This window comes from Eleutherodactylus coqui, chromosome 11, assembly GCF_035609145.1.
Source record: "Eleutherodactylus coqui strain aEleCoq1 chromosome 11, aEleCoq1.hap1, whole genome shotgun sequence".
Lineage (NCBI taxonomy): Eukaryota > Metazoa > Chordata > Amphibia > Anura > Eleutherodactylidae > Eleutherodactylus > Eleutherodactylus coqui.
Genome location: NC_089847.1, coordinates 76,980,968 through 77,004,568, shown reverse-complemented (window position 1 = coordinate 77,004,568; position 23,601 = coordinate 76,980,968). Strand labels below are relative to the sequence as shown.

Genomic DNA, 23,601 nt, shown 5'->3' with positions numbered 1-23,601 from the left:
CAATGCTAACTTCATCGACAAAGATAGAATTGAATCGCATGGAGGCTATGTGCAAATTTTGCCTTTCACATCTCTATCCCACTTTTACGCTATGTTAAACAGCACGCTATTGGATACTAAACTACCATGTATGTTACAGTGGGAATCCGACTTTAACACCACCCTATCGTTGGGCCATTGGCACCATTGTTGCGAGACCCTAAGCGAGAACAGTTGGCAAGTCTCATTAACTGAGACCTTTCTAAAGGTGCTACACACGTATCTAGTACATGAGACTGAGTATCATATATCCGGAAGTCTCTCGTCTATGCTTTAGAGGATGTAATGACACGGGCTCCCATCGACATGTATGGTGGACATGTCCAATTGCACAGGCCTTTTGGAAAAGGATCTCTCACCTCATAGCCTCGGTAACGGGCATAAGCTTTGGACTGGACCCATTATCCTACTACTAGGAAATAAGCCCACAGGGATACGCAACCCTTCTTTCAAATTACTCCAGCATATTACCATGGTAGCCCGCATTTTAATAGCGTAACAATGGCGGAAGCCCACACTGCCGTCGAAGCCTGTATAACTTGTGTAAATAGAATTTTTGTAAATGAAAAACTTATTGCCATTCGCCAAGATCAAACCCTGCAATTTGAGAAAGTATGGTATCCCTGGATAGCGTACATTAATATCCCCAATTTACATAACTACATGAGAGCATAAGTGGAAGACTTCGATTTAAAAGATTCTATACGAATCAAAAAGGTGAATCAGATATTTAACTAAGCCCCATAACAATAACAATAGACCGGGCGTAGAAGACATCGAGATCTGTTCAACCCCCCCCCCCCTCCCCTCGCTTCTCTCTAAAAATATGTGAGGTATATATAATAACCTGATGTAACCCTATTACATGCAAATTGAATATGAACCCTGTTTTGTTTTGTTCTGTTTTTTAGTTTATATATTAGAAAAAAACGGTAACTGTGTTCCATAATGAAAAGCTTAAAATCTATCCCCTTGCACGGGGTAAATGCGGCAGAGTGTTTCCAACTTTAATATACTAATTCAATAAAAACTGTTGAAACATAAATAACCCTTTAAGAGTTTAAGAAAAGTAAAGTGGGGGTGGAGAGAAATATATGTATACCAAAAGTTACGAACAATAGGAAATGGTGCAAGATGCTGCAGTAGACCTATTCTTATAAGCACCTCATTGCTTATCTCCTGAAACTCCAACTGCTGCTAATCGACATAGCAACGCTGATCTCCATGTTTTCTTTATTTCCTTAGTTACATAGACTATTATTTTACCATTTTTTTCTTTATTGAAATTTACAGATAATTTGTGGAGCACTTACCTAGAAAAAAGTGACATTCTTGAAAAATCGAACATCCATTCCTCAGAAGTCTTGGGATCTAAGAGTAAACTTCATCTGTATGTCTTGGCAGACATCACAACTTCATTTACAGTTCTTGTTGGCATCTTTTTTCCATCTGTGACTGGTAAGTGTTGGTGTACTACATTTACAAAATGACCTAATGCTAAACATAAAAATGACTGATAAAAGTAGACAAAATTGCCTACACTGTCAGTCTGCCGTAAATTGTGTATGTTCCTGAAAGAAAGGATCTGGCTGAAATCTTGCAGAGAATGCAGGTTCATTTTCTGTTTGATCTCTTGGACGATTAACAGCTGAGGTTTTATTATTGTAGACGGATGTCTTTGGCTACGTTCAGATGTAGATTTTCTGCAGTGGAAAATCCACAGCTGGTTTTGGAGATCTGTACCAAAATGGACATGTAACATGAGGACTTTAACAAGTTAGGGATAGTGCCGGGTGGTGCAGCAGCGGTCTGAAACACAGTAACCCTCTGTCACAGCGGCACTTGTGTGCAGTAGGAGGAAGGGAAGAAGCCAATTGGAGGTGGGGAAGCAGCAGTTCCTGCCGGCGCTCACCATTAATCAGCGGCAGTGGGGAGGAGAGAACTGTAAACTGATCCCAAATTTGTTTGTGCGACCGGGATTTAGTTTCCCCCCTCTTTGCGGGTGGGGTTGGGGGGGGGGGTGTCTTATAAAGCGAAAAATACGGTAATTGACAGCAAGCAGTTTTATAGAGGTACTTTATTATAATTCATTTATTACAATTGGCTCTTAAAACATAAACACAAACTTGAATATGCATGATGACGAAATTAACATCTAAATCGCCAAACAGTCTCCAGGAGAAATGACATCACATTTGATCAAATTCTCGGAACACAAGAGTACAGGAATGGTAAACAAGAAGTTGTTTTAGTATAAATGACAACATGGCGCTACGACCTGGATCTATTAGTCTGCTTTCCCAATCTCTGACCTTAAAATGTTCCAACCACCAAGGTCCTTTTGATTCTTTAGTATATTTCTGCGAATCTTGTTAAAAGAAAGTACAAAAACATGACGGACGGAAGCATACAAAATGGAAGGACTGTACTGAAAAAGGATAGACAATGGAGTTCTATTCATTTCACTAAGGCCACTCTCACACATGCGCTGGTAAAAACGCAGTGTTTTTTTTCATTCAGTGGTAACTGCATTTTCAGCTGTGTTGACGTGTTTTTGACAGCGTTTGACTACGTTTTAAGCACAGTTATGAATGCAGCCCAGCAAGCTAATAAAGCCAGAACTGGAAAAAGTCAAAAATGCTGTCACCACATTCTACCGCATTTTAAGCAGCACTGACAACGCACCCCATTCGTTTCAATGGGCAATTCATCACATTTTTAAACGCATTAACACTTGAAAATAGAACAGACAGCAATTGAAAAATGCAGCATGTCTGAGATGCCCCATTGAAATCAATGGTAGCGTTTGACCTTGTTTAGCGCCGCGTCGAAAACAGTGTTAAAAACGCTAAAGAAAATGAATGTGTGAGTGTGGCCTAACAAAGATCATGTATAAAGGGGTATCATGAAAATATTATAGTTAAATGCAGCCAATAATAAACCTTTTTCATATTAACACTTAAGTATTTATCTCCAGATATTTCAGAAACGTTAGAGTACAGTCACCTGCTGTTTCTATTGAAGAGCCTTTTGTATTTGTATAAATCAAATAACTATGGATGTGTCCAGCAAGACGCAGATGTTTGTTTGTTTGTTCAGGCGCTTCCGATTCTTCGTGACCTTGTGGACCAGCACACGTCAGAGCTTCCTGTCGGCTGTCGCCACCCCCAACTCCACCAAGGTCCAGTTCATCACCTGAAGGAGATCATCCATCCATCCATCCATCCATCCATCTTGCCCTTGGTCGGCCCCTCTTCTTTTTGCCTTCCACTTTCCCCAACATCAGCATTTTCTCCAACGTATCCTGTCTTCTCATTATGTGGTCTAAATACTTCACTTTTGCCTTTAATATCACTCCCTCCAGTGAGCAGTCTGGCTTTATTTCCCTGAGGTATGGACGACTGGTTTGATCATCTTGCGGTCCAAGGCACTCAGCATTTTCCTCCACAGTACAAAAGTGTCTATTTTCCATCGCTCAGCCTTCCTTATGGTCCAGCTCTCACATCCATAGGTTACTACGGGTAATACCATTGCTTTAACTATGCGGACGTTCGTTGTCAGTGTGATGTCTCTGCTCTTACCTCTTTTATTGAGATTGGTCATTGCTCTCCTTCCAAGAAGTAAACCTCTTCTGATTTCTGGGCTGCAGTCCACGGCTGCAGTTATCTTTGTGCCTAAAAATACGAGGTCTGTCACTGCCTCAACGTTTTCTTCCTCTACTTGCCAGTTGTCAATCAATCTGGTTGCCATTATCTTTGTTTTTTTATGTTTAACTGCAACCCAGCTTTTGCTCTTTCTTCTTTCACCTTGGTAATAAGGTTCCTCAGCTCCTCCTCGCTTTCAGCCATCAAAGATGTATCATATGCTTATCAAAGATTGTTCATCAGTTCAACTGGGATACCATCATCTCCTGCTGCCTTGTTATTAGCAATGCTGCTTTTTTTTTTTTTTTTTAACTCGTTTTATTGACAAGGTAACAACTAGTACAACACAGCATCTGCAGTACATGGACTTTCATAAAGTTTAGCTTCGAGCATCTATAAGTTATACAGTATTAGTTACATACAGTACTCATCAGTGAAAAGGAGGGGAGGAGTGGGGGAGTAAAGAGGTAGTGGGGAAGCGTCTTCTGGAATATATATGTGAGGGATAGAGGTGAGATGGGTTTGAGGAGATGAATCCATATAGGGGGTGATCAATTTATATCTTCAAGCTAACGTTACCGCCTTTGTAGTATTGATATGGCTAGGGTAAGCGGTTGCCGAGGAAAGAGGATCAGCGACGAGTTGCACCACTGGCCCCATACTTTTTGGAATTTATCTTAGCATTTTCGCGCTTTGTATACCATGGTTGCGTTGGTGATCTTTCTCCACAATGTTAGAGTTGGACCTCTTGGGTCCATCCAGTGTAGCGCGATAACCTTTCTGGCAAGAAATAACACTTCCCGTAAGAAGATCCTATTATTGTGGTGCCAGTGTTTTGTGTCAAGGACGCCGGAGAGGCAAATTTCTGGGTTGATGGGAACCGTGACTTCCAGGATTGTGGATAATAAGTTTGACTTCATTTCAGTATGACTGGATCTGTGGGCAGTCCCAACTCATGTGCAAAAAGTCCGCGTATGTGCAATTGCAGCGGGTACAGTGTGGCATTGGATTTCTGCCCATCTTGTGAAGCCTCGCCGGGGTGAGGTAGCATTGGTGAACTATATAAAGTTGGGTCATTTTGTTTGCTGTGGGGGAGACCAATAGAGGGGATTCTAGGGCTTCGTGGAAGGTTTCTTCTGTCAGTGTTGGAATTAGGGACTTCCATTTGGAGAGGGCTGGAGGGACCTCCCGAGCGGCTTTTGAGGTTGTTAGAGTATAGTGTTGAAATGAGGCCTCTGGGGCCCTGTCATCTTAGTATGCCTATTAATGGATAATGTGATATATTGCTTTTAGCTGGCGGGAATTGCGCCTGGAGCGCGTGTCGGATCTGCAGGAATTTATAGAAGTGGTTTCGAGGTATTTGAAATTGGTTTTGCAGTTGTTCGAAGGATAGAAAAGTGTTTGAGTTATATAGGTCCCCCAGGTTTATTATGCCATGCTGTTTCCAAGCTTCGAGATAGGGTAGCAGTGTTAGCTCCCGTAGCCCGGGGTTTTTCCACAGCGGCATAACCGCTGTTATGTTAAACCCGTTCACTTCCCTAGCCAGGCGCCACACTTGTGCCACCAGTTTGTGGATGGGTAGCATTCCTCCCGCCACTGTGGTGAGAAATTCTAGCACCGGCCAAAGGTTAGTTATGTTTAGGGTTAGAGCTAGATGTGCTTCCGAGTTAGGTAGCAGGTTGTCTCCTAGCCAGGGTTTCAGATGCACCAGTTGACCCGCTAGGTGGTATAGGAACAAATCTGGGAGTGCTGCCCTGGCCTCATTCTTGGGTCTTTGTAGGGTGGAAAGTTTGAGTTTTGATCGGGAGCTTCCCCATATAAAGGTGGTCATAAGAGAATTCATGGTCCGAAAAATTTCCTTGGGACTGGCACAGGGATGTGTTGTCAAGTATAGAGGCATTTGGGCAGGACTATCATTTTGATCAAATTAATACGACCCGCCACTGACAGAGGGAGAGATCCCCAGGTCTTAAATTTGGATCTGTAGAGGTCGATTAAGGGAAGTACATTCAGATCAAGAATCCAGTTTGTCGTGTTAGTGACCTGGATGCCCAAGTATTTAAAATTGTTTGATATTTGTAGACCACAGAATGAATCTAGCTGTCGTAAGGACTTTGTGTGGAGACTGGCATTAGCACAAATTTTGTCCAGTTTATATGTAATCCTGAAAATGTCCCAAATTCATTAATGATTTCCGTAGCACGGGGCAGGGAGATCATTGGATCGGACATGAAGAGCATAAGATCAGCGTATAACGCCACACGATCCTCCCTATCCCCTATCTCTATTCCGCGATAAATCGGGCATGTCCGAAGTAAGATGGCCAGTGGTTCTACTGCCAGGGCAAAGAGGAGTAGGGATGGAGGGCACCCCTGCCTCGTGCCCCTGTACAAAGGAAACTACGGGGAGCAGGTGCCGTTAACGGATATTGCAGCCAAGGGTGTTTTGCAGATTAGCGTGATCCAGTGTGTGAATTTTTCTCCGAACCCGAATCTCTTTAATACCTGAAGTAGGAAAGGCCATTCGATGGAATCGAAGGCTTTAGTGGCATCCAAAGAGGCCAGGGCCCATTTCCTCTCCCCTTCTGAACCTATCTGTGTTATAACCTGCACCCGTCGTAGATTTTCCCAGCATAAATCTGGTTTGGTCCGGGTGAATAAGATCTAGGATAACTCTTGAGGCGTCTAACCAGCATTTTAGTGAGGTGTTTGTAATCTGAATTGAGGAGGGAAATGGGTCTATAGGAGCTGCAGTTTAGTGCATCTTTTCATGGCTTCAAGATGAGTACAATCGTGGCCTTCTAGAAGGATGGAGGGAGTGAACCTTTAGCGTACGCCGCGTTGTAGGTTGCTAATAGTGTGGGTAAAAGCGTTTCCTAGTATTTGGCGTATATCTCTATTGGTAAACCGTCCGGGCCGGGGGCTTTGCCACTAGGTATCTCTTGTAGGGCTTCATAGAGTTCTGTCATTGAGAATGGGGCATCTATAAGAGCCTGCTGGTCTGGGGTGAGCGTCGGGAAGGGTAAATTTGAGAGGTAGTTTTCGAGTTCTTATTGGGAGGCGCGGAATCCAGTAGCGTATAGCTCACTAAAGAAGCGTTGAAAGCGCTCCCCTATATGTTTCTTTTCATGAAGGATCTCTCCTGTTTCAGAGGCAATATGGAGTATCGATGGGGAGGATGGTTTTGTTGTACCAAGTGCGCCAGTAAGCTACTGGATTGATTGCCTAGTTTGCAGTATTGTTGCTTTGTAAAGAAAGAAGCTCTGTGGGCTTTCTCTTGTAGGTGTATTAGGTACTGTCTCCCCTATCTCAACCATTGCTTTCTGCGTTCCTCGGTTGGGTCCGCTACATAGGCCGCCTCTAGGCTCACATACTGGGAAGCCATGTCTTGTTCTAGCCTGGAGGAGTCTCTTTTTACGTAGGATATGGAGGATTTTAGGGTGCCCCGTAGAAAGGCCTTTAATGTTTCCCAGAGTGTCACTGGGTCGGCGTCTGGCTGGTTTAGCTCTAGGAAGCTGGTTAGTTGGTCGGGAATCCTGTCGTTTGCGCCAAACAGGTTTAAACAAAAGGGATGCACGCGCCAGTTGTGCCTATGGGAGTGTGTCCGGGGTAGTAATTTCTATGCGCATTGAGGAGTGATCAGAGATCCCTCTGGGCAGGTATTCGATTTGGGTTACTGCTGTGCATAATCTGGCATTCCTGAGACAGTCTATTCTGGAGAGAGCGTTTTTGCCGACAGTGGCATGAGTATTCGCGAAGCGTTGGTCGCCTAGCTCTCCAGACGTCCCTCCAGCCCACCTCCTGCATAAATAAGGCTAAGGGTGAGGAGTTGCTCTGTGTGGGATGAATTTGGGGGGCATTGAATCTATCCATTTGGGTGTCTAGCACCAGGTTTAAGTCGCCCATGCATATTACCGAGGCGTTAGGGTATTGGGAAGCGAATTGGGCTGCCTGGTGGAGGATTGAGATATTGGCCGGCAGGGGAAGGTACACAGCTATGATTACATAGGGGAGGGATTCAATCCATGCCTGAATGAAAATAAACCTGCCCTCCGAGTCTCTAACTGTGCGTCCCGGTTCCCATCTTAGTCTTTTATGGATCAGGATTGAGACACCTCTAGCATATGATGAGTATGTGGAGTGCATGGACCACTGAATCCATGGTTTCTATATCAGTCCTGTTTTCTCTGGGATCATGTGTGTCTCTTGGAGAGCTATTATGTGTGGGTTGTGGTTTCGAATGTATGAGAAGATCATAGATCTCTTCCTAGGGGTACCCATTCCTTGCACATTCCATGAGATTATGTTAATGTTTGCCATGGACATAGGTGGTTTTATATATATGGAGGGAGATGTCCCCTGTGGGGGAGAGCTGGGTTAGAGTGTGGCTCGCAGTTGGGTTCTTGCGTGCTTCAAATAGGTGCTGTAACCTACGAGAGTATGCTATGTTGTCTAGTAACATTGTACTGAGAAAACTAGCAATGCTTCTTAAGGCCCATTCAACCTCACTCCTCAAGATGTCTGGTTCTAATTCACTCACCACGCTGACATAGCTATCCCCAATATTATCCTTCCTATACAGATCTTCAGTAAATTCTCGCCACCTTCTCTTGATGTCTTCCACTTCTGTTAGATGCTTGCCACCTTTGTTTTTGATCATGCCCATTTTTTGCCTGAAATTTACCTCCTATGTTTCTAATTTTCTGGAAGAGGTTTTTTTTGTCCTTCCTATTCTACTGTCTTCTACTTCCATGCATTGCTTGTTTAGAAATTGTTCCTTATCCCTTCTGGCTTACCTCTGGAATTGTGCATTTAATTGGGCATAGCTCCGCTTATCTGTTTCCTTTTGCTTTCCTTCTTTCTTGGGCTACTTCCAGTGTCTCAGCAGACAACTATCTTGCCTTCTTGGTTTTCTATTTCTTTGGGACGTTCTTTGTGGTCGCCTCCTGAACATTGTTGCGAACTTCTGTCCAAAGACGCAGGTACACATTTGATAAATAGTCTCCATCAATACAGTAATACAGTAGAGCACAATATGTACATGCAATGGTTCTCAGAATAAGTAATTACTTTAGTTTGTTATAACTGTAGAGCTAATGTCATGTAACTGATTAAAATGGAGAAGTTGTACAACTGTTAAAGACTTTTTTTAATGGTCTTCATTAAAAAATTTTCTTATCACTCATAAGCTGAGGGACTGCATTACCGTTAAGAGGGGTGATTATTTCAGTGAGCAACAGTCTCTAAGCAGCACACCTCATAAGCCAATGGACTAAAATGCAGCAGTGAAAGCAATTCGGTTCAGGGCAGTCTTTGGTTCAGCTCACACCATAGGCCGAGGCACTGTGAAGCAGTTATTTTATCTCGTGTGGAGGGAGAGGAGTAGAAGCTGCCAGTGCGACACCATAGAGAAGTCTGCTGATACTGTAATTGTCCGGTGGGATTTCGGTTTGCAGCTACGGGTGGGCATTGTGTTGGAGGAAAGAAACCACCGGTCTCTGAGTGACCAGTGTCACCACACTACAGGACAAATACTCCATGGAAGAATTGTCCAACTTGTCTATTCTGGTGGAAGTTCTGCTCACCCTAACTAAGATGGCACCTCTACCTCCCGACATGCACCAGCAGCACCGCTCCTCACCCCTTCAGGTGGACAGCACAGGAACAAACCTAGCACAAGTGAAACATACATCTGTGAAAAATGACGTTGGGGAAAGCAATGCAAGGGAGAAATGTTAACCGCATGCTTAAAACAATGCAGGAATGAAGAACAAAGGGAGTATAAAAATTACATCTCCAGCATTTTATCTGGCGAGTAAGCCGATTTGCTGCTTGTTGGATGCACGCTGTCCTCCCAACAGCAGATGTTACAAAGATAAGAGAGGTTATATCTTTGCAAAGGGGAATATACCAAAAAAGACACTACTAAATTTTGAGGAAATTTAGGGACGATGATATAAACTATCCATTATACATATCAGAACAAAAGCTGATCATATTGAGGTATTGTAAAAAAAATGTATGGTATTTAAAAGAGGTGAGAGGGTGCAAAAGTATATATTTTTTTTTTCTTCTCCCCTCTATGGATAACGTGATCACGTAAAAGTAAAAAAGCCAATGTTTCACCTCTGCTAATGTTTTACTTCTGCTTTGCTTAGTTTCATTCAAAATGATGGGGTCAAAATACAAAATGCACCACTAGATGAATTTAAGGGGTGTAGTTTTGAAAATGGGGTCATTTGTGGCGGTCCTCCATCGGTTTGGTAACTCAAATCTCTACAAGTGTGCAATGGGACCTAAATCACCTTCAAGCAAAATGTCTGTTCTAAAAGGCACCGCCTGCTCCTCTCGGTTTTGACCCTGTTGTGCATACAGATATAAAATTAGGGCCACAACGGATATGTTTCTGAACACAGGACAAACAGGGGGGTTCATTTTGTGGGTGCAAATCCTCATTTTCATGTGCACTATAGAAAAAAAAATCCTGTCTTTAAAATGACATATTTGCAAAAATGTGAAATTTTCCTTTTCTAAATTGCGTTAATTCCTAGAAAAACTGTGTGGCCTACATACTCGCGTCACCCCTCAGTGAATACCTTTGTTAGCGCAAAATTCGCTATCTTAGATATACTGTGCGTTTCCAAATTAAGATAATATGTGCAGGCCTGGAGAGCCTTTCAAAGAAACACACGGCTACATCATGTGCCCCAAAAAGCAAACTCTGTCTTTATTCAGCGCGCGTAAACTTAAATAATCTTAACACAGGAAATGAAGTAATTTACAGTTACAGTATTTAGGGAGCCGATTGGTTATTCTCAGAGGGAGGTATTTGTGAGGTAGCTTGTGATCTCATCCATCTGGGAGGAACTTCAGTGAGCACGCTCAGTTCATTCTTGAATTTAGCTTCATGAGAGAAACATCCTGTGTTTCTCCTCTCTGTTTGCCAAGGACAGAGACATTCCTATGCCATGTGCTTTCTGCCAGTTAGAACCGGTTTTTCCAGTTCTTGAGCACACGGCACTAGCTGTGGAGGTGGGGGGGCGATGTTCCTTCTCCCAGAGGTTTAAAACATTATAGAAAATACATTATATTCACAGTTGATAACAGAAAATATATACAAAATGGTGAACATATAGGATATCTCCCACACCTTTAAGGGGTGTAGTTTTTAAAATAGGGTCATTTGTGGGGGTATCATTCTGACACCTATCTTGGCTTGGTGTAGGAAAACAAAGTGTTCCTCAAAATGTTAAGTAACGTTAAATTTGTACGTCTCCTAAATGGTTAAAAAAAAAACTACAACTTTTCCTATGTGTGTCCAGAATAAAGTGAACAGATGGAAATATATAGCTTATCAAAAATGTAAATAGTATGTTTGCACAGATTTGAGATATTGCAATCGAAAACTTGAGAAAATTTTGAAAAGATTGTCATTTATTCAATTTTGGCGCTTTTAAGAACTATACACACATTCTATCAGTCTATTTTTACCACCTAAATGAAGTACAATATTTGGGGAAAAAACAGTCTGAATCACTTGGATATGCAAAACCTTAGCCGAGTTATTCTATGTTAAAGTGACACATGTCAGATTTCCAAAATGTGGCTTGGACATTAAGGCGCAAACAGGCTTGGTCACTAAGGGGCTAAAAGATCAATGGTTGTTCTGCAGATTGCTTCTACAGACTGCTTACTTCAGGTAGACAGCATTGATTATCATAACCCATCTAGGAACCTGTATGCTAAACAAGCAACACAGAATGCTGAGATATTTCCTATACAGCTGCCTGTTTGGGTTACAACAAGAGCTTCCATTTGGATCGCCTCATGAATAATGTAAGTAAGGCTTTGGAAGTAGGTGGCTACTCTTTGGCAAAAACTGTAACTCGTGAAAACATTAGAACACTAGTAGTTTGCTGCCTACTCTGCTGGGTTATTTGCTAGTCAATTGGGCATCGCTCTCACGGGCGTATTGTTGAGTATTACACAGTGCTAATAGATTTTCATTGGGCACTAATACCTGTGTTTTTTTACGTGCGTGGGGAAAGAAAAGCAGCATCATGTCCTATTTTGATGCATATTACGCATCAATACTTGCTCTTTGGATGTTAGATGTCTTTTTGCTGTGTATTGCATATTCTGCCTGTGAAAAATATGCACATAATATGCAATGAAGATCTCCCCATCTAAGTTAGCGCTTAGCTTTATTCTCTTGAGAAATATACTGAATTGTTTTGAGGGACATAAACCACATTGATAACTGATAGTCTCTTTTGTCTTATACAGGTATAATGGCTGGAAGTAATCGATCTGGGGACCTTAGAGATGCTCAGAAGGCAATTCCTGTTGGCACTATTTTGGCCATAATAACAACTTCATTGATTTGTATCCTATTTTGAATTTGCAGTGCCATGCTGGAGTATGTAGTGTTGGCAAAGGGAATTGGGTAGCTAAAAATAAACTGTTAGGTTTTCAAAACTGGGCAACCCATTTAAAATATATTGTCATAAACCCTTCAGGTTCAGTGTCTTCATCTCTTGATTAAAGTGAAGAATGGCCACAAAGAAACAATTGTCTTTATCTTGAGTAACTGTTTATTAATTCTTTCCTCATAACATGTATGCCTGAGGAAGACCCTATTTCGGGGTTGCACCATGTAGCATAAGTATACTTTTTGTAACCAAAAGTAACATTTTATTTTAAAGCTAGTCAGGCCTGCATTTGCCAGGATTTAGGAATCAGTACCTACAACAGCTGGTTACTACTTCAGTCATTTCCCTGTGATGATGCCACAAGGCAGCTAAGTGCTTATTGTCTGTTGAAGATATTCAATTGAGCATACCATAACAATTACCTATGTATTCTAGGTGCAGGCTAGAGAGATGAAAAAAAGTGAGAATTTAACATCTTATTTTGCTTTATTTTTTTAAAGAGTACTTGAGATGGAGAGAAGCTTAAAGGGGTTGTCCCGCGCCGAAACGGTTTTTTTTTTTTTTCAACCCCCCCCCCCCGGTCGGCGCGAGACAACCCCGATGCAGGGAGGTAAGGAAAGCTTACCGGAGCGCTTACCTTAATCCCCGCGCTCCGGTGACTTCAATACTTACCGCTGAAGATGGCCGCCGGGATCCTCTGTCTCCGTGGACCGCAGCTCTTCTGTGCGGTCCATTGCCGATTCCAGCCTCCTGATTGGCTGGAATCGGCACGTGACGGGGCGGAGCTACACGGAGCCTGCATTCTGCACGAGCGGCTCCATAGAAGACTGCAGAAGACCCGGACTGCGCAAGCGCGGCTAATTTGGCCATCGGAGGGCGAAAATTAGTCGGCACCATGGAGACGAGGACGCCAGCAACGGAGCAGGTAAGTATAAAACTTTTTATAACTTCTGTATGGCTCATAATTAATGCACAATGTATATTACAAAGTGCATTATTATGGCCATACAGAAGTGTATAGACCCACTTGCTGCCGCGGGACAACCCCTTTAATTATGTGAGACAAACTGCACATAAAATCTCTTTAACTTAACTTGATTGCACAGATTTCAGCACTGTGATCCTATTTGGAGCATGTGTGGAGGGAGTGGTTTTAAGAGACAAGTAAGTTATGTTTGCACCCATTAGTTTTTGCTTTGAAAGTGCTAACAGAAATAATAAATCCACCCCCAAACACTCCAAATGACTAATGAATGTGGCAACAACATATGGAGACAGATTTATTTCTGTTAGAATCCCAGCATTAGTTGTCAGAATTTTGGCAGAGATAATTTTAGACAAACTTATTAATGATTTGTGCCAATAGCAGCCTGCTTAACAATTTTTAAATTTGTCGAGTTAAGGCCCATTTACACCAGCAGATGATCGCTCAAAGATCGCCCAAACGACAGTTTGAGTGACGGCTTTGAGCAATCATTTTGCAAAAAGTATTAAGTAGCTACTCAGCTACTTAAGTACCAATTAAGTGTGCAAATGAGGCCTTACTGAACTCAGTTTATAGCCGGAGGGCTATTATCTGCACTCAGATCCTTTGTTCTCCACTGGGAAACAATACTATCAGCACTTCCCGTGGAGAACTTCTGGAAAAAATTAACAATGATTTTTAGGTTGACTTGAATTTAACGATCAGCTAGCAGTGCCCGAAAAGCGGACGATGGGCCCATATTTACACGCACCGATTATGGCTAAAACTATTGCTGATTAGTTTTTTTTTGTTTTTTTTTAAAGCGATCATCTGCTGGTGTAAATGGGCCTTTATAAAGTGTGCCAGATTTTGTACTGTGTACCAGTTGTTTTCAGGCAAAAAACTGGTCTAATGGATATCACCCAATAGGTAGCATAAAATAGGAAACTGAGTCAAACAGGCACCAAAAATGTGCCTAATCTAGCCAAAGTGAAGATGGAACAATATCTCTACAGCACCACCTATTGGAAGGCAGCATTCCTGCTAGACAGTGCCAGACCTTTTAACAAGCCTTGTAACAATAACTAACTGGGAATTAAGAGTCAAAAGCCAGAGTCTTCTCCTGAAGGAGAAGATAACCATGTACAGACTGTTTCTAAGTGAATGCTCCCCATCAGTGAGCAGTAGATTTCTGGCTTGGCTAGTGACAGGTCTATAGATTTGGGTTGGGAAGAGTATTTCTTCTCCTGGGGAGAGCACTAGGGTGTCAGGAGACTTCCTCCTCTGGGTAATATGCAAATTGAAAGTTTCCTCACACCTAAGTGCTCTCCCTAAGGCAATGAGGTCAAAACCCCCTAAACAGCTGCCTGTATATAGTTCTCTCTTCCTTCAGGAGAAGATTCTGGCTTTGGATCATAATTCCTAGTCATTTCTTACAAGATTTGTTAAAGGGTCAAACCTTGACTTGCAGGAATGCTGCTGCCTTATAGGTGGCACTGTAGAAGCATTGTTAAATTTTCATATTTCCCAGAAGAGCATGGATGGCCTTAAGTCTCCTCACATCTTCTAGTTACTCTCCCTAAGGAAAGTCTGGCAAAAAGTATGCAACGCTTACAGATTTGATGCATCTTTGGCTTATCTCACAAATTTTAAACTCTGTGTGTAATAGACACCCTTAATAAATCTGGCCCCGTGTCCATTTTCATCTGGTGATCGAAATATAAAAAAAAGCATTGATGCGCTTTGCCTTTGGACATGAGTTGAAGGGTATAGCAGTCCATTTTGCCGCCTCTGATTCCAGAAGTTGTCAATTCCCACAAATTTTTATTAATGGCTTGAAACAGTCTGTCCAGAAGATCTTGCAAACGAAGTATTATGGTTTACTATAATGTCTGTTTGTATGGTTCTCACTGCACAGTTGATGCATTGTTAGCTAGATTTTCTGGATGCAGTATGTTATCAAGTTCAGTGATATTTCATTGTATAACTTTCTGATGTGATACAAATACATATGGAAAATGGCTGCTAACTATGGTGAGTAAATCATACTGGGGCGTATAATTTAATTTGCTTTGTGGTTTGTAGTAAGATTTCTTAGTTTACATTTAGCGACTATTTCTTAATAGGTTTGGTGATGCAGTGAACAAGAACCTAGTGGTTGGGACCCTGTCTTGGCCTTCTCCGTGGGTTATAGTTATAGGATCATTCTTTTCTACGTGTGGAGCTGGACTGCAAAGTCTGACTGGAGCTCCACGGTTACTGCAAGCCATTGCCAAGGACAATTTAATTCCATTTCTGCGAGTGAGTAACAATTGCTTTCTGAAATGTCATGGAAAGTGTTGTCAGATGTGTCTTAGGTAATTAAAAAAATGAGCACATATTATATTCCTTATATATTGCTAACTTGCTCTAACAAGTTATTTTACTGTAAGGGATTAAATACCCATGTATTTTATTTCTCAACTTGAGTAGTGCGCTGCCCCAGTGCTACCAGAGAAATGACCTTTCCTTTATGGCCCGTCTCTCAACTAGATTATTGCGGAATCCGTGATCATTACCCACGCGGACGATTCGCTGTATTCTGCACACTTAAAAAAAAAATAAAAATTTTGCATATTTGCTCAGATAAGCGGAAAGTGATTTCCGTGAGCGGAAATGAAATCAAATTAACAGCATGTTCTAGTTTTTTGCGAATTCCGCATGGATGGCTTCCATTGAAGTCAATGGAAGCCATCCAACCTGCAGCCTATCTGCAATTGAGGAGCTGCTGGCCATGGTCAGAAGGGATTCCGCTGCAGGGTCATGCATGCGGAATCTGACCCATCCGTGTGAGACCAGCCTACCAGAGAGAGATTGCAACTGGGATTCCAAGAGTAGTGCTACCAAGCTGTTGCAATGCGAGTGCCAAAGGGGGGCTCTGCTGATCGTCCAGTCAAACGGCATTTGCAGTTACTGATCACTAGTGGTGAACTGTCACCAGAAGAGTTCACCAGCAATAGGGAGAGACTGACAGCCAATATCTGTATTCAAATTTAGCTGGTTTGTAAGTACCATGAGTATAATCACCCGTAGTACAGGTTATTTTGATGCTACCTTTTGTTGCTATCATCCCGCTGTCACAACTAGAGTATCTAAGCTAGTTTTGATTCAGATAATTTCAAATTTCACCCGGATCTAGCATTCATTAAAAAATCTAGAGCTCACTCTGCTTTAACCAGTTGGTGCCTACTTAGTAGAGCATTGCACGAATTTTTTTTGAATGGAATGACATCTGGTGGATCTAATATGTTCTTGCTTGTCAAACCCTAATATGTTAGATGCTCCTTAAATCCTATTGGCAGTGAAATCAGCTGTATCTGGTAATTAAATACAAACTTGATTTCCTTTACGCTAGTGTCTTCATGATGTGGACCCAGCAGCCTGGATAGGACTATGTAAGGTCACTGCCACAATAAGTGCATTGTAGAGGACATATCAAAGAAATCCCTCTTTTCTTTCCTTTTATTTTTCTCCTACTGTATTTGCTCAACCTTTCAAAACTATAGCCTCTAAGCAGGCTTGGACTGGCCCACCAGGGTGATCCCTGGTAGGCCCTTGAGTCAGGAATGGGCCCTGCCTCCTCTACCAGTACAACAGTTCTTCTAGTGCTTCCTGCACTACAAAATGCTGTAGTGAATGGAGAGGTGCTGAGGGAGAGCGGGGAAAGATCTCCCCTCCAGCCGTCCTGCCCCCTGCTGGCCATGCTATAGTGAAAATATGCACTAAGTGCAAAAAGGAAAAAATCCCAGCGCTGCTTGCAGAAATGACGTCTAGCCGTCATTTCTGCAAGAAGCGCTGGGATTTTTTCCTTTTTGCACTTAGTGCATATTTTCAGTATTTCTTCAGTGGGTCTCACTGGTAGTGAACCCACATTCTCAGCAGCTCTTCGCATCTAGCCCCTCTGGATTATTGGATACAGAGCATCCTACTCATACATATTTCTATAGGCTAACTTGGATGTGGAGGCGCTAGTGGGGTCCTTCCGGCTCCACTATTCACCGGGTAAGTCCAATTTATCTTCACACCCTTGCACATTGATCTTCATCATCTGGTCCTTCCTGGGAGCGCTATCCTGATATTTATACTGCTGGCCATGCTGTTAGGGATCCAGCCATACTCTCTCTTGTAACGGCACAGGAGCGAGTATATGCGGGGACGAGTGTCGGGCATCATTTGCCGGGCATCCCGTGTATTAGATGAAAAAGGAAAAAAAGCCTTAAAGGAGATGTCCCGCGCCGAAACGGGTTTTTTTTTTTTTAAACCCCCCCCCCCGTTCGGCGCGAGACAACCCCGATGCAGGGGTTAAAAAAACCACCCGCACAGCGCTTACCTGAATCCCGGCAGTCCGGTGACTTCAATACTTACCGCTGAAGATGGCCGCCGGGATCTTCTACCTTCGTGGACCGCAGCTCTTCTGTGCGGTCCACTGCCGATTCCAGCCTCCTGATTGGCTGGAATCGGCACGTGACGGGGCGGAACTACACGGAGCCGCTCTCTGGCACGAGCGGCTCCATAGAAGAAAGCAGAAGACCCGGACTGCGCAAGCGCGGCTAATTTGGCCATCGGAGGGCGAAAATTAGTCGGCACCATGGAGACGAGGACGCTAGCAACGGAGCAGGTAAGCATAAAACTTTTTATAACTTCTGTATGGCTCATAATTAATGCACAATGTATATTACAAAGTGCATTAATATGGCCATACAGAAGTGTATAGACCCACTTGCTGCCTCGGGACAACCCCTTTAATATTGTGTAGTGAGACAAAATTGCAGCTGATTAAATGCAATATATTCATTTGATCTGAATTGTTGAAAATTTTGTGCATTTTTCATATGACTGTCCTGGTTTCACACAAAGTCCTATCCATGCAATATACTTGCAAGGATATCAGTTGGCATCTATACCATGTAGCTTTACACATATACACACCATAGTATACAGGCATCTAATGCAATGCTAAATGGACTTTTTTCCATAGTCTTCTACTGCACTGAACAAGATGGACTACTGTGTATTACACGATATCACTGCTGGCAGTTGTGGCATTTACACAGTTTAACTGTTTTTTGAATCATGAACTAACTGCTGCAGCTCCCATGTGCCATAGCCGAGGTGAAAGGTATAATGAATGGGGTGACTAGGTGAGACCTAGTAAAACCAGGTGAATTAACATGTCTGATGGTTGTGATTGTCTTTTAACAGGTATTTGGACATGGCAAAGCGAATGGGGAACCAACATGGGCACTTCTTCTGACTGCTTTAATTGCTGAGTTGGGAATTCTAATTGCCTCCTTGGACATGGTAGCACCAATTTTATCCATGTAAGAATGCATATGTGTAAAATTTAAGAGTTAAAAGCTTTTAAAGTGTAAATATAACAATACATCCATGTGTGGTGCATCTTATTGGGATATCCATATGTGATCTCTGTCTTTTTTATAGGAATGCTAATTAAGTAACCTCATTGCGGTATTAGTGTATCTTGACGCCACCAGGAAGCTTGGGCTTTGACAGGGAAGGAATGCAGGAACGCCCCTGTCACACCCCTAGCTCCCTATAGGCGAACGTTATTAAGGTCCTAGCTGCGCAGTGTTTTGAGATATTTGGCAGGCCATGGACGCTTAGGGTTATGGCTTATTTTCCAGTGGCATTTACATAGACAAATTTAACCCTCATAAAAAAAAAACCTAACCCTAACCGTCCAGAGTCCGCAACAATCTCAAGACTGTGCTGCTGCACGATGCTGCAATGTGTACCTGCCATCCCTCTTCCATCTGGCCTGGCCAAACCCCTCTTACCGGACAGAAGGGAGACAAAGAGCGGGGAGCAGCAGCACCGAGGAACCGCCGGACTGTCCTGCCGCCGCTGCATCACCATCATGTACATCTGTGTGCTGCAGCTGGCGCGGCGGAAACAGGTGGCAAGTGCACGACGGCACACGACGGCACACTCCTGGCGCCGCTGGCTGACCACACACTCCATGTGCAGCTGGGGCCGGTTGCGCCACCTACCCCATGGATCAGCAGCAACAACGAGGAACATGAGCAGCATCAACGGGGACAGCAGCAATCACCAGCAACAGCGAGCGGACGGGGCAACACACAACTGCAGCGGGGAGGCTGGGAAAGTAGGAGCAGCATCGGAGAGCTTAACATGGGGGCCACCCCGGGGAGCCTGGCAGAGTGGCAGCAGCAGGGAGGTCAACTATTGGCCGGGAGCAAAGGGGAGAATTATACTCACCTTCCAGGACCTGCAGGGTCTCTCCAGCACTACTTCCCGGTGGCATCAAGGTACACTAATACCCATCATTGCCTTATCTGGGCACATAGACATCATAGAGTGCAGTCTCCCTTATTAAGCACTCCTCCCATTAGCTAACCGCTAGGAGAAACTCTTACTCTATACATTAATTTGAATGGGTGTTGTGTAATACAAAAGTTTTAATTTAGGAAAAAATAATAGATTTGAACATTTAACCTTTTAGGGAAATGAGGAAGTGTACCTATAATTAAATTATTTCTGCTTTTTAACGCATTTCCTTGTCCAACCAGTATAAATTAACAGACTATAAGGGTGGCCCTTGGGCCTACATTTATTTAATTTATATGCTGTTTGATTAAGCTGAGATACTGCACACAGCATCATCAACAAGTTTGGGCTGTGATATTGAGCGTTTTATTCCTGTATGCGGAAGCGCTGCTTCAGCATTCAGTTGGTTGATTTAAAGCCTCGGACGTCAGTAATGGCGTTTCAAGGATTGCAGGTGGGAGCTCTGAGACCTGCAGAGAATATACAATGTGCATCCTCTCTGTGAATACTGATCACTGGTAATTGTATTAATGTTAAGAGCTCATGAAATCACAATGTTTATCAGTGATCCGTATGTGGGGACAACAGGAAACACCGTATTTTCCGATGTATAAGACGACCTTTTAACCCCGAAAAATCTGCTCTGCAATCGGGGGTCGTCTATACACCAGGTTTACATGTTCTCCCCCCCCCCCCCCCCCCCCCCCCAAAAAAAATCAATACTCCCCTCCCGCGGCGGTGTTGCAGGCTGTCGCTCCTTCGTGCACGCTGGCAGAGCATTGCTTTCTGCAAGTGGGGCTTGAATGCCCCGCCTCCAGAAAGTTAATGCTCTGATTGGCTAACTTAGTCTGGCGTTAGCCAATCGCAGCCATTCATGACATCATTAAATACAGCATTCCAAATGTGGAAGTTTTGCTCTGAACATAAATGTTCAAAACTTCCTTGGTCATTAAAGGGTTAAGAGTTTCCCATCCATTGCCTTATCTGCTGTAGAAATAGCAAAATATTTTGATTCATAAGAAATAGCGTTTAAGGATCGGGAACAGACTTTTTTGCAACTGGTTCTTTTCTTGTGTGGGAGGCATTTCACATTTCCAACTTCTGCCTTGGTTCTGCCATAGTAATGGTGGTTTCACATCTGCGTTGGGGCGTCCACTTTTCTGCTCCGTTTGGAGAACAGGAAAAGGGAATCCCCATTGTCGAATGGCTCATTCTCTGGACGGAACCAAACAGTGGCGGATAGACCCTATTGAGTATAATGGGGTCCATCCGCTTTCCGCCCAGCTGTCTGGCTTTTGGACAGTAGGAAAAAAAGCTCCGCATACAGCACTTTTTCATCTGGTATTTTGACACGGATCTGTGACGCAACCTCCAGCCGGAGGGTCCGATGCGGGTGTGAGACTGGCCTAATCTAAAACAATATAGAGGTTTAAGCATATTTACACAGATGTTATTTTTATCGTAGAGTGTTGCATGGGGGTTATGGTCTGTTAAAACTGTGGTGTGTGTTTTTTTTTTTTTAAATGTTCCTCGATAGTGTTATATTTTGAGTAAAGGCTTTCATATGCTGTAATAGTTGGGCTCACATTTGCTGATCATCCTTTATGAAGATACTGTTGGTCCACAATAGGCAGCTTCTGTTTTACTTTTTGAACTATTTAAAATATTTGTTGGTTTGAGTCAGCAGATAACAAGAAAATTCTCATTTGGGCATGCAGTCCTGGCGCTTGCTTCAAATTTCTGTGTCGGAAATATACAAAAGTTTGAGGGAATAAAACTTCTTCTTGCGGAGAGTGCTACGTTGGTTCCTGGGAAAATGGTATGCAGATAGGGAATAGAAACAATTCCACAGTATCTGTTGAAACGTGGCTTCCCTTTAAGGCTGCATTTACATAGGCAGACTTGATATTGCTCCAAGAATCTTAAAGCAATATCGCGCTTGTGAACTTGCGATTGCGATACAATTTTGTGAGAAAAACTCATCACATTACCGCAACCTGCTTTTTAACATGCGTAAAAATCGGTTGCTGTTTCAACAGTAAAAAGTTAAAAAAATAAAAGCTGCACACTTGCCATGAGTATGATGTGAGTTGTTTTGCAGATCCACTGAAAATAACAGGCTTACTCAAAAATAGAAAATGCAGTGATGCTGCGAGAAAGAAAAATTGCAGCAAGTGAAAAATTGGTGATGTAAATAGACACATTAAAAAAAAAAAACATTCTATTTTCCGGCAAATTTTGTGCGTCTTGCAACACACAACTCGCACAATAAAAAGGTCTGTGTAAATGCAGCCTAAAACCACACTTACACAGGCACTTAAACACTATGAAATGCCAGAACTAAAAAAACATGTTAACCACACACTACCATGTTTTCAGCAGCGCTGATAACTCACGCTATTAATTTCAATGGGCAAAGCATTGCGTTTTGAAACTCATGAAAAAAGAACAGACAGTGCTTGAAAAACGCAATTGTTCTGTTAACGTAATAGCTTTTTAATGGCATAAGGCCCTTTTACAAACCAAGATAATCTTTCAAACGAATGAAAGATTTAGCGAGCTATTTGCATAAGTGTTAATGGCCATTAATGCTTTATCATCATTTGCATGTAAAAAGACCTGCACGAATTGTTTGCAGAGACCAGCATGTGTTTAAACACATGGCCAGCTGTGCAAACAACTGCTGTAACATTCCATTGTTCTCCAGGCAGGGGGAGTACATCCTGCAGTCTATTAAAAGATGAGCAAAATACATTCAAATTAAATGTTTTTGCTCAGTCTTTTTCAGCGGCTGAACAGTGGCTTTTACACGCAATTATTTTGGTTCACCTAAATTCCTTAAAGAGAAGATCACTTGTTGCATAAAGTTATCAAATACAAGTTAGACCCTGCTAGAGTACATCTGTATATTTTTGGCTTATAGTATTGCTACAAGGCCTGTTGAAAGGTCAAACCTCGACTTATACAAAACACGAGGGAGTTTATGAAACTGTCTAAAACAATTTCTTTGTTGCCTATAGCAACCAATTACGACTTGGCTTTCAGTCCTCCATAATGCTGTTGAAAAATTAAAACCGCTCTGATTGGTTGTTATGGCAAACAGACAGTTTTTGAAACCTTATTCATAAATCTGCTCAAAAGCATTTGAAGGGTTCCAGGTAAGGTTTTGTAATGAACTTTGCGCATAAAAAAAACCTCTCCAAGGTCTTTAGTATGCGTTCTTGCTTTCCAAATAGCAAGTTTTTTGCATCCTAGCTTATTGATGGACTTCTTTCAGCCACTGTTGTTGGCCCTGTGGATTTTCACTTGACGGGTATACTTAAGTTTGCTGCTGTTAAACTTTATTTTCCCAGAAATTTCTCATATATGCAAATGCAGAATTTATGCTCCCGTAGTATCTAACTGAATGCTTGCTTTATATTGTTGCCTGCTGTTGATTTTCCTTCGTGTGCATACTTTGCCCCTACTTTGCCCATACCTTATAGTGTGTTATCTGAAAGAAAACTGTTGTGGTAACTGCACTAGGTTGTAGGTCAAATCTATCAAACTTTTCAGGCAAAAAACATCCCCATTTTGCCCCTATCACCTTGATTTGTCCTACAGAAAGGAAATTTGACTGTTTTACATTGGTCTGTTGACATACGATATATTGCAGTCGGTGTAGTTCAATAGATTGGCCACCAGGGTGCAATAGACCAAAATGTGACCTTTTTTTTTTTTTTTTTTTACATATGACCTATTGCAGTTGCCACAACAAAATGCAAGTCGTCTTATTCGCGCAGTGCCAAATGACTTTTCTAGACAGCAGTCTTCATTGTTATGGCATATAGAGTATTCCTTAGACATGGTGACAGATGGAATCACATAAGTGTATGTTGATGTGGTAAATAATAAGCTCAGTGTACACACACAGCACTTCATAGTGTGGCAAAGGGTAAATGCTGCACTTTATGACTTAGTTTGTCTTTTCTTTATGCAATATATATTTTATATATTTTTTTTTTTGGCTTTTCATTTTAGGTTCTTCTTGATGTGCTATTTATTTGTAAATTTAGCATGTGCTGTGCAGACACTGCTGAGAACACCGAACTGGAGGCCGAGATTTAAATATTATCACTGGTAAGAAGTTATTACATTATCTTAAGCAGATTCATATTTTTGTGGCATTGATCTGA

General features: G+C 42.4%; 1 protein-coding gene across 1 annotated transcript in view; it reads left to right on the top strand.

The window, feature by feature from the left end:
• Nucleotides 1–23,601, top strand: part of SLC12A4 (solute carrier family 12 member 4) — a 246,864-nt gene that overhangs the window by 173,134 nt on the left and 50,129 nt on the right. Inside the window, exons 9-14 of the mRNA XM_066582693.1 lie at nt 1,333–1,497; nt 11,969–12,067; nt 13,221–13,278; nt 15,205–15,379; nt 18,320–18,438; nt 23,447–23,545. Coding sequence (XP_066438790.1) covers nt 1,333–1,497; nt 11,969–12,067; nt 13,221–13,278; nt 15,205–15,379; nt 18,320–18,438; nt 23,447–23,545 — 715 coding nt within the window. The remainder of the gene's footprint in view (nt 1–1,332; nt 1,498–11,968; nt 12,068–13,220; nt 13,279–15,204; nt 15,380–18,319; nt 18,439–23,446; nt 23,546–23,601) is intronic.